The sequence below is a fragment of the Triticum aestivum genome, chromosome 1D (genome assembly GCF_018294505.1).
Source record: "Triticum aestivum cultivar Chinese Spring chromosome 1D, IWGSC CS RefSeq v2.1, whole genome shotgun sequence".
NCBI lineage: Eukaryota > Viridiplantae > Streptophyta > Magnoliopsida > Poales > Poaceae > Triticum > Triticum aestivum.
In genome coordinates, this window is record NC_057796.1 from 109,488,391 (window position 1) to 109,506,301 (window position 17,911).

Sequence of the window (17,911 nt, forward strand, 5' to 3'; positions counted from 1 at the left end):
AGACACACAACTTTGCTTCTTAGAAGACAAACTCACCAAAGAGCAACCAAGAAATTGGCACCCTCCGAAAGTTAACTTCCTATCCACTTTGTCTCCCGCCCAATCTGAGTTCGAAAAGCCCACAAGGTTGAAGTTAGCTCCTCTTGGGTACCATAAGCCAAAGTTTGGGGTATGAGCCAAATATCGAAAGATTTGCTTGACCGCCACATAGTGGCTTTCCTTAGGTGTGGTTGAAACCGTGCACAAATTCCCATACTCAACATGATATCCGGTCTAGATGCACAAAGGTAAAGCAAGGAGCCAATCATGGAGCGATATACCTTTTGATCCACCGCTTTACCATTGGGATCTATGTCAAGTTGGCATTTGACGGGCATTGGAGTGGAAGCCGGCTTGACATCAGTTAGCTTGAATCTCTTGAGCATGTCTTGAGTGTATTTGGCTTGGTTGATGAAGGTTCCTTCTCTTCTTTGCTTGATTTCGAACCCGAGAAAGAACTTCAACTCTCCCATCATGGACATCTTGAACTTCGAGGTCATGAGAGCGGCAAATTCCTCATTGAAAGCCTTGTTAGGGGAACCAAAGATAATATCATCAACATATAGTTGGCATACAAACAACTCCCCTTTGACCTTCTTAGTAAAAAGAGTGGGGTCGATTTTCCCAATTTCAAACCCACGATCTTGCAACAACTCGGTAAGGTGCTCGTACCACGCACGTGGGGCTTGTTTAAGGCCATAAAGTGTCTTATCGAGTTGGTACACATGATTGGGGAACTAGGGATCCTCAAACCCCGTGGGTTGTTTGACATACACCAACTCATTAATAGGACTATTAAGAAAAGCACTCTTCACATCCATTTGTTGCAACTTGAAGTTATGATGAGAAGCATAAGCAATCAACAAATGAATAGATTCAAGGCGAGCAACGAGAGCAAAGGTTTCACCGTAGTTGATACCCTCGACTTGGGAGTAGCCTTGTGCTACCAAACGAGCCTTGTTGCGAATGATAATTCCATGAGCATCTTGCTTGTTCTTGAATATCCACTTGGTTCCAATGACATTATGGTTCCCCGTTGGCCTTGGACCAATCTCCACACCTTGTTATGCTCGAAGTTGTTGAGTTCTTCATGCATGGCATTGAGCCAATCCAGATCCTCGAGCGCCTGATAGACCTTTTGGGGTTCAACAGAAGAGACAAACGCGTGCTGTTCACAATAGTTTGCTAATTGTCTACGAGTGCTTACCCCCTTTCTTAAGCTTCCAAGCACATTCTTCATGATATGATCTTTGGTAGTGAGCTTGGAGGCAATCTTGGCGGCACGATGCTCCAATTCCTCCTCAAGAGAGAGTTGAGGAGCGGTAACTTGATCATCTTGAGCGTCGTCTTAAGCTTGTTCTTGATCTTGAGCTTGCTCTTGATCTTGGACTTGCTCGGTGGAAAGAACTTGACCTTGGGCATCACTTGGTGGTTCACCACCATCTTGAGGTTAATCTTGCCCTTGATCTTGTTCATTTGGTTGAGGGCCTTCACTTTGTTCTTCGGAAGCGTGTTGGTCTTGGGTTGGTGATGGTTCCACATGAATGGAACAGTGTCCTTCTCCTTCGGCCACAAGGGGTTCCTCAATGGGTAGGATATGACCAACACCCATTCTTCTTATGGCTTGGGGAGGAATTTCATCACCTACATCACAAGTACCACTTTGCTCCACTTGGGAGCCATTATTCTCATCAAACTCCATGTTACACGTCTCCTCAATGAGTCCGGTGGACTTGTTGAGGACACGCTAAGCATGAGAGTTTGTAGCATAACCAACAAATATGCCCTCATGAGCTCTAGCCTCAAATTTAGACAAACGAACACCTTTCTTGAGAATGAAACAATTACACCCGAACACCCGGAAGTACTTGAGGTTGGGCTTGTTGCCGGTGAGTATCTCATATGGAGTCTTGTTCAAGCCTTTGCAGAGATAGAGCCGATTGGATGCATGACAAGCGGTGTTGATGGCTTCGGCCCAAAAGTTGTATGGAGACTTGAACTCCGCCATCATGGTCCTTGCCGCATCCATCAACGTCCGGTTCTTCCTCTCCGCTACACCATTTTGTTGAGGGGTGTAAGGTGCGGAATATTGATACTTGATCCCCTCATCACTAAGAAACTCATCCAAGGTGTAGTTCTTTGCTACCTCTTGAGCACTGCGTTGGTTTTACCTTGAAGAGGAAAGGGTGATGCAGCAAAGTAGCGTAAGTATTTCCCTCAGTTTTTGAGAACCAAGGTATCAATCCAGTAGGAGGCTACGCGCGAGTCCCTCGTACCTACACAAAACAAATAACTCCTCGCAGCCAACACGATAAGGGGTTGTCAATCCCTTCACGGTCACTTACGAGAGTGAGATCTGATAGATATGATAGGATAATATTTTTGGTATTTTTGTGATAAAGATGCAACGTAAAATAAAAGCAAAGTAAAAAGCAAAGGAAATAACTAAGTGTTGGAAGATTAATATGATGAAGATAGACCCGGGGGCCATAGGTTTCACTAGTGGCTTCTCTCAAGAGCATAAATATTTTACGGTGGGTGAACGAATTACTGTTGAGCAATTGACAGAATTGAGCATAGTTATGAGAATATCTAGGTATGATCATGTATATAGGCATCACGTCCGAGACAAGTAGACCGAATCCTGCCTGCATTACTACTATTACTCCACTCATCGACCGCTATCCAGCATGCATCTAGAGTATTAAGTTCATGAAAACAGAGTAACGCCTTAAGCAAGATGTCATGATGTAGATGGATAGATTCATGCAATATGATAAAAATCCCATCTTGTTATCCTCGATGGCAACAATACAATACGTGCCTTGCTGCCCCTACTATCACTGGGAAAGGACACCGCAAGATTGAACCCAAAGCTAAGCACTTCTCCCATTGCAAGAAAGATCAATCTAGTAGGCCAAACCAAACTGATAATTCAAAGAGACTTGCAAAGATAACCAATCATACATAAAAGAATTCAGAAGATTCAAATATTGTTCATAGATAATCTTGATCATAAACCCACAATTCATCGGTCTCAACAAACACACCGCAAAAAGAAGATTACATCGAATAGATCTCCACGAGAGAGGGGGAGAACATTGTATTGAGATCCAAAAAGAGAGAAGAAGCCATCTAGCTAATAACTATGGACCCGAAGGTCTGAGGTAAACTACTCACACTTCATCGGAGAGGCTATGGTGTTGATGTAGAAGCCCTCCGTGATGGATGCCCCCTCCGGCGGAGCTCCGGAACAGGCCCCAAGATGGGATCTCGTGGGTACAGAAGGTTGCGGCAGTGGAATTAGGTTTTTGGCTCCGTATCTGATCGTTTGGGGGTACGTAGGTATATATAGGAGGAAGGAGTACGTCGGTGGAGCAACAGGGGGCCCACGAGGGTGGAGGGCGCGCCCCCTACCTCGTGGCCTCCTCTTTTGTTTCTTGACGTAGGTTCCAAGTCTCCTGGATCATATTCTTCCTAAAAATCACGTTCCCGAAGGTTTCATTCCGTTTGGACTCCGTTTGATATTCCTTTTCTGCGGAACTCTGAAATAGGCAAAAAACAGCAATTCTGGGCCGGGCCTCCGGTTAATAGGTTAGTCCCAAAAATAATATAAAAGTGGATAATAAAGCCCAATAATGTCAAAAACAGTAGATAATATAGCATGGAGCAATCAGAAATTATAGATACGTTGGAGACGTATCATTCTTGAACTCGGTGTCGTTGTCACTTCTTATCGTCAAGATCTTTGCATTGTGTTGACGTTGAGCTTCATTTGCAAAGTCGATGCCGGTTTGTTGGGTCTCACTCTTCCTCTTGAAGAAATATACCCAAGTGTATCTTGAATAATCATCGAAAATCACCAAGCAATACTTTCTACCCCAAGACTATCAAAGGATGGAGGTCCAAAGAGATCCAAGTGAAGGAGCTCCAAGGGCCTCTTCGAGTAGATGATAGTAGTGGGAGGGTGAGCCTTCTCATGTAGCTTTCCTTTGATACATGCACTGCAAGCACGATCTTTGGCAAAACTAACATTTGTTAGTCCACGGACATGGTCCCCCTTGAGAAGACTTTACAAAGATCTCATATTGACATGGGCTAAACGACGATGCCAAAGCCATCCCACGTCAACTTTAGCCATTAGGCATGTCGCGGTCTTAGTGGGTCGCTTCAAAAAGTTAATCACATAAAGACCGTTCTCGACATGCCCAACAAAGGCTACTTTAAGAGTCTTGCTCCACAAGAGGGCCACGCTATCAAAATCAAAGAAAGTGGCAAAGCCCATGAGTGCAAGTTGACGAACAGAAAGTAAATTGTATGCAAGGGACTCAACAAGCATGACTTTCTCGATCGTGAGATCATGAGAAATGACAACCTTGCCAAGACCCAATACCCTAGAAGACGAGGCATCACCCCGCTCGACATTGGTGGGCATAGATGAAATCTTGTGCACATCCACCACCAAGTCCTTGCTTCCGGTCATATGATTTGTGGCTCCACTATCGAGCAACCATGATCCCCCACCGGAAGCAAACACCTACAAGAGATCAATGCATGGTTTTAGGTACCCATTTTGTAATGGGTCCTTTGATGTTAGTAACAAGGGTCTTAGGAACCCAAATAGACCATTCAATGTACTCATAAGGAGAACCAACAAATTTAGCATAAACATGCCCATCACTAGCACAGCATAACACATAAGAAGGGTTAAAGTCGCCGGCTTTGTTGGAAGGGGTGGCATTGCCCTACTTGACACCACCACCCTTCACATTGTTCTTCGTTTCCGTAGGAGCACCCTCTCCCTCCGTCACAAAAGTTTGCTTGAGAGGAGGAGGTCGTTTGGCCTTGTCATTCTTATTGTTCTTGGACTTGGGTGTAAACCCAATTCTCTCCTTGCCCACAACTTCCTTTTGATTGCTCAAAAGGTCGTTGAGGTTCTTCTCACCTTCTATGCAAGACACAAGGCCGTTCTCAAGTTGCTCCTTCAACTTTGCATTTTCCTCCACAAGATGCACATGCTCACAACACGGGTTAGTAGCATTTGCATTATCAATTAAAACCATATGAGGAAGAGTGGCTTTTTCCTTAGTTAACTTCACTTGGAGTTGATCATGAGACTCTTTGAGGCTAGCATGAGCACCCTTCAAGGCCTTGTGAGCCTTGTCAAGTATATCAAACCCCTTCTTGAGTCTAGCAAGATCAACCCCAAGTTTGGCCTTCTCGGAATTGAGAACACGAGATACAACAAGAGCATGATCAAGATCTTTCTTTAATTTAGCATGATCATCGTTGTGTCACTCCTCAAGAGCCAAATGATGAACACTCTCTTCCTCAAGCGCATTAGAGAGATCCGATATCTCATCAGCATAGTCACGACTATGCCCCTCCATCTTAGAGATGGTGTCTTTGTGAGCCTCGATCATGTCATTGGCTTCACCAAGTTGTTCCAAGGGAGCAACAAAGTGCTTCTTGTATTTACCCTTGAGTTTACTCATAAAAGACTCAAATTCATTTTCTTCCTCATTAGACCCCTCACTTTCATCAATGCAATCCATCAAAGAGGGATTAGTAGTGATGGTGGTTTTGATGTTGGGGGTTACCTTGTTGGTGGCTTTGGCCATGAGGCACTTGGCGGTGATGTTCTCGTTGGGTGAGTTGAAGAGGGACACCCGTGGAGTTGTTGCAATGGCAATGGAGGCCATAGCAACCGTCTCACCGTCTTCATCATCGTCATCATCCTCATTGTACTCTTCTTGTGCCACCAACCCCTTGGAAGGAGTCTTCTTGGTGAAGTTGTTCTTGTTGGGGAAGGACTTGGCCTTGTCTTTTCGGATGAGCTTGCCACCATTGTCTTCCCTCTTCTCATATGGGCACCCCGCAACAAAGTGGCTCACATTGCCACAATTATAGCATGTCCTCACACGTTGCTTGCCCTTGGCTCCACTTGAGTTGTTCTTGTTGAAGTTGGGCCTTGAGTTCTTCTTGCTCCAAAATTTCCTTGAAGCGAGAGCCATGTGCTCATGATAAGCATATTTTGTATCTTCGGGGTTACTCTCCTCTTCTTCCTCTTCATCCTCTTCTTTCACACTAGCCTTGGCCTTCAAGGCAAGGTTGGGCTTCTTTGCTCATTGAGAACGCAACACCGCATTATTGGCGGTCCAAGATCCTCATTGCCACAAACTCATCCAACACTTCACTTGAGGACAAGGTGTGGAAGTCCGGCCTTTGACGGATGACCGAGGACATGGCCTTATGGTAAGGCATCATGGCGTTGAGAAACTTGCGCTTGATCCAATTGTCATCCGTATCCTTGCTCCCATGATCTCGGAGTGAGACCGCGAGAGTGGTTAATCTTCGGTAAAGCTCACGAGGTTCTTCATCTTCATTCATTGCAAACTCATCGTCTTCATCTTGCACCACTTCATAGTTGGAGCGTTGAATGCTTGCGCTTCCCTTGTAAATGGAAACAAGATGTTGCCATGCTTCCTTGGCCACGGTGAAAGGTCGGAGATGCGCAATATCTTCGGATGGAATTGCATCTTGGATGATGAAGAGAGCGAACTCGTTGAATTGATTATCCGCGGCTTCTCTAGGGGTAAAGTTGCTTGGGTCATGCGGGTAGAAACCTTGCTCAATGATTCTCCAAAGATTAGTATTACTATGATTTAAATGACATTTAAAGCGATAGACCCAAGAGGCAAAATCCTCATTTTTCACAAACTTAGGAGGAGGGACCAACATGATTCAAATGAGTGGAGGGAACCGGTCCTCCATAAGTAAGTGGGGGTTCAACATGGGCAAAGATGCCATTTCCACTTCTACCACTAGATAAAAGGAACTTTGTCACTAGTAGCTTCCCCCTTGTCGGAGTTAGCATCCGTCACCTTGTTAGCGGGATCACCCACTTTCATTGGTGCGGTGGATAATTTAAGGCCTTCTAAGAACTTGTTGAACATGCCTTCAACCTCGGTCGTCCTGGAGGTTTTCAATGTGCCCAAAGCCGCATTGAATTACTCACGAGAGACCGAGGATCCCCCATCGGCCGTAGACGAGGATAGAATCACACCGGGGTGCTCCTCCCCACCGTCTACGGTGTCAACTATACTCTTTGGATGACAAAGTCCTTAATAAAGAGACAAGGCTCTGATACCAATTGAAAGGATCGATATAGTTGACTAGAGGGGGGGGGGGGTGAATAGGCAAATAACAATTTTTAGCTTTTCTTTACCAAATTAAACTTTGCATCAAAGTAGGTTGTCAAGATATGCAACTAGGTGAGCAACCTATATGATGCAACAATAACAAGCACAAGAGCAAGCAAGGGATACAACATAATATAGCTTGCACAAGTAAAGGTGAGAGATAACCAAGAGTGGAGCCCGTGGAGACGAGGGTGTGTTACCGGAGTTCCTTCCCTTTGAGAGGAAGTACGTCTCCGTTGGAGCGGCGTGGAGGCACAATGCTCCCCAAGGAGCCATTAGGGCCACCGTATTCTCCTCACGCCCTCACACAATGTGAGATGCCGTGATTCCACTATTGGTGCCCTTGGAGGCGGCGACCGAACCTTTACAAACAAGGTTGGGGCAATCTCCACAACTTAATTGGAGGCTCCCAATGACACCACGAAGCTTCACCACAATGGAATATGGCTCCAAGGTGACCTCAACCGTCTAGGGTGCTCAAACACCCAAGAGTAACAAGATCCGCAAGGGATTAGTGGGGGGGGGAATCAAACTTCTCTTGGTGGAAGTGTAGATCTGGGCCTTCTCAAACAATCCCTAGAAAATCAACAAGTTTGATTGGCTAGGGAGAGAGATCGTGCGAAAATGGAGCTTTGAGCAACAATGGAGCTTGGAAGGGAAGAGGTCGACCCTAGGAAGAAGAAAAAAAAACTTTATATAGGGGAGCAAAAATCCAACCGTTTTCTGCCCCGCCCGCAGCTAAGCGGTACTACCGCTCCTAGGAGTGGTACTACCGCTTAGGCGGTACAACTCCACACAGGCCTAAGACTACACAGAGTGTATCTACGGTAGTGCCGCTGGAGCGGTACTACCGCTGATCCGAGCGGTACTACCGCTTTGGGTCTTAGTCCTGGAGATGCAGCGGTAGTAGATGGTGCCAGGGGCGGCAATACGGTGCCAAGCGGTACTACCGTCCTAGTGCCGCTCTACTACCGCTTGTGGCAAAGTGGGAACAGAACCTTGCACGTAAGAAAATCCCTCAAGCGGTAGTGGGGACGGTAGTACAGGCTGTAGTACCGCCGAAGCGGTACTACCGCAGTACTACCGCCCTACTACCGTGAATTAAAAACAGAAACCGAAAGTTGCACGCTCGGGGAAACCCTAAGCGGTGCTACCACAGAAGTACCAGCGGTACTACCGTAGGCACAGGCGGTACTACCGTTGGCAAGATTCTGAAAACACTACAGAAAACATAGGAAAGGCTCCGGAGATGGGAAGGAGGCTGTGGGTGCATATGGGGCTGTGTACATGTTGATTCCACCCATACCTTTCCGAAGCGGATCCCCTCTTAATAGTACGGCTTTCCTACGACTCAAATCCACCGAAAAAGAAACATAGAAAAACCGCCGTCTTCGAATGGCTCCGAGGGGCGTCGAATCGTCTAGTGCCTAGCCATGAGATATCTGAAATGCTCAATGCACACAATTAGTCCGCAAAAGTATTGTCATCAATCACCAAAACCACTTAGGGAGAAATAAACCCTTACACACTTGCTCATAGCCTTGTTTTGTTTTTAGTTGGCATCTTCTCTGTGTGTGTGAATTCAGGAAAGCTAACGTTTTAGAGAAAAGGTGAAGGCTGAGCCCGAGAGAAGGCTCGAATCTTGCCCGACTTCAGGAAGCTAACATGAAAGAATAAGTTATTGGCTTTATGATTATTATCTGTTAATTGAATGATACTCCATCTGTCCAAAAATACTTGTCCTAAAAATGGATAAAATGGATGTATCTATAACTAAAATAAGTCTAGATACAACCATTTCTAGGACAAGTATTTCCGGACGGAGGGAGTACTTTTCTTACGAGATCCTCATTTTGCAGGTATGCTGGGTAATAGTTTGACCATAGCGGTTTTGTCTCCTTTGATGTGATATCTGCTTGGATAGAGAAGTTCAGTCAATTGGTAGGTGATATTCACCTCAACCAGCCTTCTAATGTTGCTTAAAATGTTGCCATATTTGAGTTGCAAATATGATATATTATCCGCCTTTTTTGCAAAGTTGTGTTTGTCTCAATCTATGCTTTGTTGTGATTTGTGATCATACTCATTTGAAGGATTTTCATGCCAAAATGCAGTTTCACAAGGATGGAGAACTTATGGTTGATTCATTGATGATGTAGCAAGTAGCATAGTACTCTCTCCATCCCAAAATAAGTGACTCAACTTTGTACTAACTTTGTACTAAACTTAGTACAACATTGAGGCCAACTCCACCACACGACCCCAAACGGACGTCTGGTTTGGCCGGATTTTGTCCCTTTGGGGCGGCAATGGGTTCGCCCATGTCCACGTCTATCCGATGGGCCGTGGGTGCGCCCAGCGCGCGGCCGCACCCCAAATCTTGTCCGTGTTGGACGTGATTAAAAAACATAAAAACTTAAATAAAATGACTTTAAAAAGTAAATAAACGCAGTTAAAAAACTTAAAACTTAAGTTACGGTCATGGCCACAAAACGGCCCAGTTTCACGTCCAACTTAGTGCCATAATTAAACATAAAAAAGAAAAGAAAAACGGCCGCCGCCCGCGCGCTCCTGCCCGTGCCCGTCAATGCCGTCGCCGTCGCCGTCTTCAGTGGACGCCGGTGTCGTCGTCGTCACTGACGAGGTCGACGTAGGCCGGCGGCGTCCAGAGGTGGGCCGGCGGTGCGTGGTAGACGGGGACGGGCTGGACGGCGGGAGGTGCCTGCACCACCTCCTCCCGTGGCGACGCCTCCCGCTCCGGTGACCACGGCGGAGTGACGCAGCAGTTCACGCCCACGGCGGCGGCCATCTCCGGAGCAGTGCACGACTAGCCCCACCCCTGGCTCACCAGGCCCGGGTGGAACGCGGCCACCGGCTCCTCCTCCATCGTCTCCTCCGCGGCCACCATCTCCAGCTTGGGGATGGCTACCTCGCCGCCGGTGGAGCGGGCCATCATCTCCTTGAGGCCCTCCCATTGGCGCTCATCGTGTGTGTACATGGAGTCCTCCATGACATGCGCCATGAGACGGGCCTCCTCCTCCGCTGTCATGCGAGGAGGTGGTGGTGGAGATGGAGATGGCGAAGGCGACGTCGTGGGCGTGAGGCCGCGCACCTGCCTACGCTCGCGCTCCTGGGGAGCAGGCGCTGCGTGCTCCCGACGTGGCCGCTGCGGCCCAGACGCCGTGCCGGCGAAGAAGGAGGCGCGCCGCACGTCGTGCTCGTCCCTGAGCCAGGTGTCCCAGAGGACGGAGTCCGGGGCGTACCTGTCGTCGTAGTACAGGTTATCGGGGAGGAGGCGGCGACGGCGCTCGATCTCCTCACGGCGCGCACGGCCGCTCAACGGGACCGGCGGGATCGGCACACGATCGGCGGACAAGTGCCAGTTGTTGGGGAGGTGGACGTCGCTCCAGGGGAGCGGCGTCCTCGTCTCCCAATAACGGCGGCACACATCCGCGCGGATGTAGTGCCGGTCGCGCTCGCCGGCGGACGTGGGGGCGATGGAGAACGCGGGCGGCGCGGGGGCCCGGTGTGGTGGTGATGCGGGCTCCTCCTTCTTCACGGAGCCGGCGCGGCGCCCCGACGAGGAGCCGGCCTCGCGGTCGTGCTTCCCCTTGCAGCCTGGGTTCCAGAAGCCCATGGCTTCGAGGTGGCCGGCCGGCGAGCTCGAGGACGAGGGAGGGCTAGGGATTCGCGCTGTCGGGTTTCGAGGAGGCCGCGGGATCGAGTGGGGCAGTGTGGACGACGACCGGTCCACGGGTTCCCCATTTAAGAAGGACAACGACCTTCCACTGGGCCGATGACAGGTGGGACCGGCCGCCCGTGCGCATTGATGTTGGCGGGTGGGAGGTTGGTGGACTGGCGCTCGAAATGGGTGGGTCCGGACACAAAACGGACCAGATGGGTCCGGGCCGTTGCGCGCTGGGCCGACCTGTTTGTCCGTTTTACCCCAAACGGACGGGGTGAGACAGAATGAGGTCGCGCGGTGGAGTTGGCCTGAGTCACTTATTTTGAAACGAAGGAAGTATTAAACTGGAAGATGCAAAGGTGACATGCACCGACGAACTCTATAGTGGGTCGAACCTAACATTGCCCTATGAGTCTGCGCTGTAGCTTTCACCCCACAACCATATTCTGTGGAGTTCAATGTGATATTTTCTAGGGGAAGTGTAAGGATTGCCAGGCACATATCTTTTTTATTCGGAGTTTCAAGTAAGGACATGCTAACAAAACAAAGATGCCGGCCGGACTGGCCCATCATCAGAGACTCTTGAGCATAATTTGCGCGCCATGCTGAGGATGCAGCGTTATCACGGTGCAGGGCGCATGGGCGTAAGAAGGCGAGAGCCGGAACTCGAAACGCTGAAGGATCATGCTCACCGCCATCTTGGCCTCGAGCATGGCGAAGTTATTGCCTATGCAGATCCTCGGCCCCCAGCCGAACGGGAAGAAGCCCACCTGGCCATTCTTGGTCGCCTTGGAGATCCCCTCCGCGAACCTCTGCGGCTTGAACTCGGACACGTCTTCCCCCCACACGTCCGGGTTGTGGTGAACCATGAGGAAGGGCAGCTCGAGGACTGTCCCGGCAGGGTAGGTGACGCCCCCGATCTGCATCTCTTTGCTTATTTTCCGGTTCATGGTGACCACCGGCGTGTACAGCCTGAGCACCTCGTACAGTATCATCGTCATCTGGATATATATGTAGGAAAATTTGGTATAAATCATCATATGTACTGGCAACGAGAGCAATCGAATGTTTAGTCTGAGGCAAACTTTCGACGATGCACTTGCCGTTTTGAGTCGATTTAGGCCGTCGAAGCCGGGCTTGCCGTCCCTGCCGAAGACGCCCAGAACCTCCTCCCTCGCCCGGTCTTGCCACTCGGGGTACATGCGTAGCATGACGACTGTCCATGTGAGTAGCTGCTGCGTGGACTCCATTCCCGCGAAGTAGAAGAGCTTGCACTCCTGGATGACGTCCTGAGTGCTCATCCGCAAGTCGGAATTGGATGACCTGTTGGACTGTAGCATCAGGCCAAGCATGTCGTTGCCAATGGCCCCGTCCTTGTCCATCGCACGCTCCCTCTTCTCGACGACCCCTCTCACGAGCCCCTCTATCTCCCGCTTGTTCTCCCACATCCTCCTGTTGTTTTCAGTAAGGAAGGACCTGCAAATTAAGAGGGGTATACTCGATCGCATTATTCATAGAACTAATAATGACATGTAGCATCAAAGGGGTCACTTTAATTGATTAGTTTTTGCAAAAAAAAAAGTACTACCTTCGTCCCAAAATGAGTTTTTTTTAAAAGAAGGATGACTCCCGGCCTCTGCATCTGGAAGACGCATGCGGCCATTTTATTGATTATTCTCGAGGACCTTATAAAGTAGTACAACAATATGTCTGAATCCGCCATCTTGGCAACATCTGCCGCTACTCCAATCCATATGATGAAGGGGTGCAAGCTGGGCCAAATACCCAGACTTCTCTCCTAAGCCTAACATCTAAAGCCGGAGACCCCGACTGAGCCACATACCGGGTCTGGGGCACAAACCAGTCCGACGCACTCACATGTGTCGTTGCCGCCATCTTCTACTGGTCCATCTTGAGAGTAGATTGAGGTGCCAACCTTGGCAGGTGCCTCTGCCATCAACGCCACCATGACGCCAAACGACGACCTCCACCTACGCGAGTCCATCTCCAAGCAACGGACGCAGATCCATTCTAGGATAGGGCCGCACCACCGCCGTCGCCCACCACCCACAAGCGCCACCCAGCCCTAAGGCTCCCAAAGCGGCGCCTTCAAGAAGGGAACGGCGCCGTGAGCGCCATCGCCGCCCAACAAAGTTAGGGATTTCACCCGGGAGACCTAGGGGAAGGGGAAGTGAGGGGATCAGTCCATACCGACGCCTCCAAGGAGGGGAACGGCGCCCTCAGGCGTCGCAGTCGATGCGGCCGTCCACGGCTGACCAGGGATTTCTTTCGAACTAGATCCCCGCCACCAGCAGCGCTTCCTGTACAGAACCGGCGACTCAAGGAAGCGCGGCCCGACGAGGTTGGCCCACACGCCGAACAGGGGAGGAGCGGAGGCGCCAGATCGCGCGCACCGGCCACCGCAGAAACCGCTGCCGGCCGCCAACGACCACCGGATCCCGCCACCCGCGCGGCCAAGACGCCAGATCCACCGCCCGCACGGCTGCTAGCCGGCCGTGCCTTGCCAATGAAGCCGCCGCTCTAGATCCGGGGTTCCCCACGCAGAGGCAGGGCAACCGAGGCCCCGCCGCCACCATCCTTGGCGCCCCGGACTTGTCGGCGGCTGCCTCAGGCGGCGGCGAGGAAGGGAAGAGGAGGAGGGGCGGCTAGGGAGGAGGAGGGAGGAGAAGGGGCGACTAGGGAGGAGGAGGAAGGAGGAGGGGCGGCTAGCATAGGGCCGCACCCCCGCCGCCGTCCCAAAATAATTGCCGCTGATTTAGTAATATTTGCTTCCGAAAAATACTAGCATGGTCCATGTGCCATGAGTTGACTAACAAAAGTTAGAAAGGTGGAGTAGTTGTGAGATTAGTGTGCTTACAAGAAGCCCGGGATGTACAAATACTGGAGGAGCTTCATAAGTCTCTTTGCCTGGTCTACTTGAAGCTCGAAGATCCTTCGTCCTTCGGTGAAGCTGCTTCCGAACGATGTTCGGGTGATCACGTCTCCGGTGAGGACCGGGAACTCCTGGGAGACGTCGAGTTCGACCGACCCCTCAGAACCTGCAGCTAGCAGTTTACTCTCCCATCTGTCCACCAGCTCGGTGCAGCACGTGGAGAAAGCCGGGAACATGGCCTGAAAAATGGGATCATCAGTCAGAGCGCGCGCACGTACACACATATGTACATTAGTGGCATGTAGTACTAGAGTACCTTGAGCTTTTCGAGATGGAAAGCGGGGTTGAGAATCCGCCTGTGCCTCGCCCATTTCTCGCCGTCGTAGGACCCGACCCCGCGGCATACCAGGTCTCCAAGATTGGTCCTGAGTTTCTCGAAGTGGCCAGAGTTGCTGGACAGGATCTCGGTCACCAGCTCTGGCTTTGCGATGACAACCTTGGGGTCCGGGCCGTCCCAGGTGACGCAAACTTCACCTACGGGATGCAGTTCAATTCAGCGTTCAGTGCCAGCAGCCATGAGGTTCAGATAAACGCAGGGGCCAGTGCATCCATGCATGCATGATTCGCGCGCGTACCGTGTTCCTTGACAGTGTTGTGGAGGTGCGGCATCACGCGGGGAAGGACGTCGTGGCACGACGGTGGCATGGGCTTGGACAGCGCCTCCAGGCTCTGCCGGGCGTTCTCGGCGGAGTCCCCGGCGGGGAAGCGGTACGACGTGCCGCCGAGACCCTGCGCCCGGAGCGCCCGGCCGAGCCGCCGGGGCCTCAGCCAGTAGCTCTCCGCCGCCAGGGCGGCCGCCCATATGACGAGCAGGGCGGCGGCACCGCAGAGCACGCTCCATGGTGACTGCAGAGATGCCACCAGGGATGTTGCTGCTGCTTGGAGCACCATTATGGTTAGCCAGTTTCTTTTTACTGGTCTCTTTCCTCGCTCGCGAGTGTTTCTGTGCTCCTTTTGGAGTGTGGAGTGAGCTGTACAAGTTGATTAGACCAAGCGGCGTTTTATAAGGGCGCGCGCACATCTCTAGAGATTCTAATCTCCCGCAAAATGGGATGCACTCAGCCACACACATACGGAAATGTACATTTTCTGTTTCTTTAGTCCTTTTCTCTTTCGTAGGATCCACTTTCAGGAAGAACGCCTGGGAGGCCACGGATCTGATGGGGATTGATAAACTGTCGCTCAAGTTCCTTGAAGGCCACGGGCGGATGGGGTTCAAATTGGTGTGGCGCCACGTGAGGACGGGCAATAATAGAGGCGACCGGAGAGATTGACTGAACAGTGACACGTTTAGACCGGAGAGAGTGGCCCGTCCAACAAAAAAAACGTTCTTTGAAAAAAGGCTACCGTCCAGCTTAAACTAGTGAAGCCTTTACATAGTCACCAGTACAGCACAGCACCACAACACACATAAAAATAATAAAAAATCCAAAATAAACTTGAAGTCGTAGACGAACGCTAAATCGAACCCTAAACTTTTAACCCTGAAATCAGCACACCAAACTTTTCAATCCGGGTCTATTTTAAACCTTGAGAGTATTGACGACGACATGTACCTAGGGTAGGGTCGTAGGTCTGACCTAGACACCCTACCCAAGGACACTGTCCTAGAGTCAAAGACATACGAAGTTCTACAGAAGATACCGACTGAAATCACCCTGAAATGTAATCCACTTGACGGAAGATTCCACTCAGATATCCCAATTCCACTTGACCTGATAATTACACTCGATCATACAAAGAATCACTCGGAGTGCAGAAGGCCTACAGTCACCCCAGGATGGCAACGGTCAGGCATTCACTCCGTAGTCATAAAGATCATTAATAGCAGGCGTTACCAGTAACGCCCCTGTCTTAACTCATACTGAAACCGAGGGCTGGAGGGGCCTGGCGCACTCTATATAAGCCACCCCCCTCTCTGTCACAAGGGTTCGAACCCCCTGTAACATCAACACACATCCAGTCGACCAGCCTCAGCGGCACCGAGACGTAGGGCTTTTACCTTCTCTGAGAAGGGCCTGAACTCGAAAACTCGTGTGTACATCCTCGCCGTAGCTAGGATCCCGCCTCCTCTTACTGTCAGACTCGTTTCCACGACAGTTGGCGCCCACCGTGGGGCAGGCGTCTTAGCGACTTCCGGTGAGGTTGCAGTTTTTCGATCTCCATCAACATGGTTTCTGGCGGTGGTATGTCCCTGGGCCACGAGGTCCGCCTCGGAGCGCTCGTTTTCATCGCCGACGACTCTGCCTGGCTCCATGAAGCCCCCCTCGACGTCGAGGCTCTCCCCGTCCGCGGGGCGACGCACTTTCGCGCGAGTGCTTGCGGCGTCCTCCTGCAGCAGCCGTCGACCCAGTATCGGTCGACTCCCGTAACATCCTCGCTCCCCGCTGTTCGCCGTCGCAAGCGATCTGGTTGATCACGGCTCTAGCGGTGGGTGAAGCATGCGGTGGCTCGCCAGTCGACCATCCCTCAACTCGCGGCGATCGAGCCCGATGAATCTCTCTACGGATCATTTGATCTGCTGGCTCGTCACTCGGACACTCTTTCCGAGTGCGAGAGCAACGACCCTACGACGGAAGTTCTCATGGTCGACTCCCAGCGCAGCCCGCCCGGATTTCGCCATGGTGACGACCCGTCACGCGATCATGACGAATATTATCCCCAAGCCCTCACTGCTGAGCAGAGGGAGGAGCTGCATCGCCGCAACGTCCAGGCGCTCCAGACCCCCATCGTTGGGGAGTCCTCCGAGGCTCGGGCCTTGGAGGCTGCGCACTTAGCCACCTTGGCTGAGCGTACGCGTCTGGGGAATCTCTATCAGTCACTCGACGAACACGCCCGTCAGCAGATCCCTGGATCCAGTCGACGGCCACGACAACTATTTCCGCCTGAACCTTAGGTATACCGTACTCCAATTCAAAATGTCACAGCAGCAGCGCGTATAGCAGAGTCAATTCATCCGTCTCATTCAGAAGCTGGTAGAGGTTTGCTGCAGATCCGAGCACTGCTCCGGGCAGCAGGAGAACAGAACTTGGCTGTTTCTCAATCGCGCAACAGAATTCATAGCAGATCTGTGGTTGCAGACACAGTTCAGTCGGCGCATAGCCCGAGATCGCCTCCGCGGCGTGAAGATCGTGGTTACTGCCAAGATCAGTACCTTGGTCGGGGCCACGGGCAGTTTGATCCTCGTGATGACTGCCGTCGAGTGCCTACGCCCCCTCCGAGGGGCGGGTCATACGCGCCCCGACGGTACGACGACAGGCGCCCGTATGGTGACGAGCGGAGAGCACCAGTCGACCCAAGAGAGTCTGGGTTCGATGCGAGGTCACTCCTCGTGCAAGGTTTGGTCGACAGAGGCAGAGCAAACAGAGAAGGCCAAGACAGAGATCGTCCAATTGGACGCAGGGCGTTCATTTCTGGTCCCAAGTGTTTCAGCGGAGCCATCCGAGCCGCCGAGATCCCTCCCAACTTCAGATTAGCCGCTGGTGTGAGCAAGTTCACCGGCGAGTCGAAACCAGACACTTGGCTGGAAGATTACCGAGTGGCAGTACAGATTGGCGGAGGCGATGATGATGTAGCCATGAAGCACCTTCCCTTGATGCTTGAAGGATCGACCAGAGCTTGGTTGAATCAGTTGGCCCCTGGGAGCATTTTCTGTTGGGAAGATTTGGCCCGAGTGTTCATCAAAACATTCGAGGGCACCTACAAGTGACCTGCTGGGCTGACGGAATTGCAGCACTGCGTTCAGAAGCCGAATGAAACTTTGAGAGACTTCATCCAGAGATGGACTACCCTCCACCATGTGGTGGAAAATGTGTTAGAGCACCAGGCAGTTTGCGCCTTCAAGGAGGGCGTCTGGTACAGAGAGCTCATCCTGAAGTTCGGTCGTTCCGGAGACATGTCTCTGAGCCGAATGATGGAAATAGCCACTCGGTATGCAAACGGTGAAGAGGAAGACCGACTCCGTAATGGTAAAGGGAAACCAGTTGACCAGGACACTAGAGGTGGAAACACCAGTCGGAAACAGAAACATAA

General features: G+C 51.1%; 1 protein-coding gene across 2 annotated transcripts; it reads right to left on the minus strand.

The window, feature by feature from the left end:
- Positions 1-11,406: 11,406 nt before the first annotated feature.
- Positions 11,407-14,838, minus strand: LOC123166389 (cytochrome P450 72A14). Of its 2 annotated transcripts, XM_044584189.1 has the most exons (5): positions 14,455-14,838; positions 14,136-14,353; positions 13,805-14,058; positions 12,030-12,402; positions 11,407-11,927 (listed from the first exon to the last, which is right to left on the minus strand). In XM_044584189.1, exons 1-5 carry the CDS (start codon positions 14,768-14,770, stop codon positions 11,499-11,501), a joined length of 1,590 nt encoding a protein of 529 aa, XP_044440124.1. In that variant the 5' UTR covers positions 14,771-14,838; the 3' UTR covers positions 11,407-11,498. The 2 variants fall into 2 exon arrangements, with proteins under 2 accessions (XP_044440124.1, XP_044440122.1); XM_044584187.1 differs by having other exon boundaries at positions 11,407-12,402.
- Positions 14,839-17,911: the final 3,073 nt, after the last annotated feature.

Bases quoted from the DNA above. Each gene is read 5' to 3' on its own strand.
- LOC123166389 (XM_044584187.1), bottom strand. From the start codon at position 14,770: ATGGTGCTCCAAGCAGCAGCAACATCCCTGGTGGCATCTCTGCAGTCA. The intron at 14,354-14,454 runs GTACGCGCGCGA...TGCATCCCGTAG, and splicing joins CAACACTGTCAAGGAACACG to GTGAAGTTTGCGTCACCTGG. The intron at 12,403-13,804 runs GTAAGCACACTA...CTTAATTTGCAG, and splicing joins TTGTACATCCCGGGCTTCTT to GTCCTTCCTTACTGAAAACA.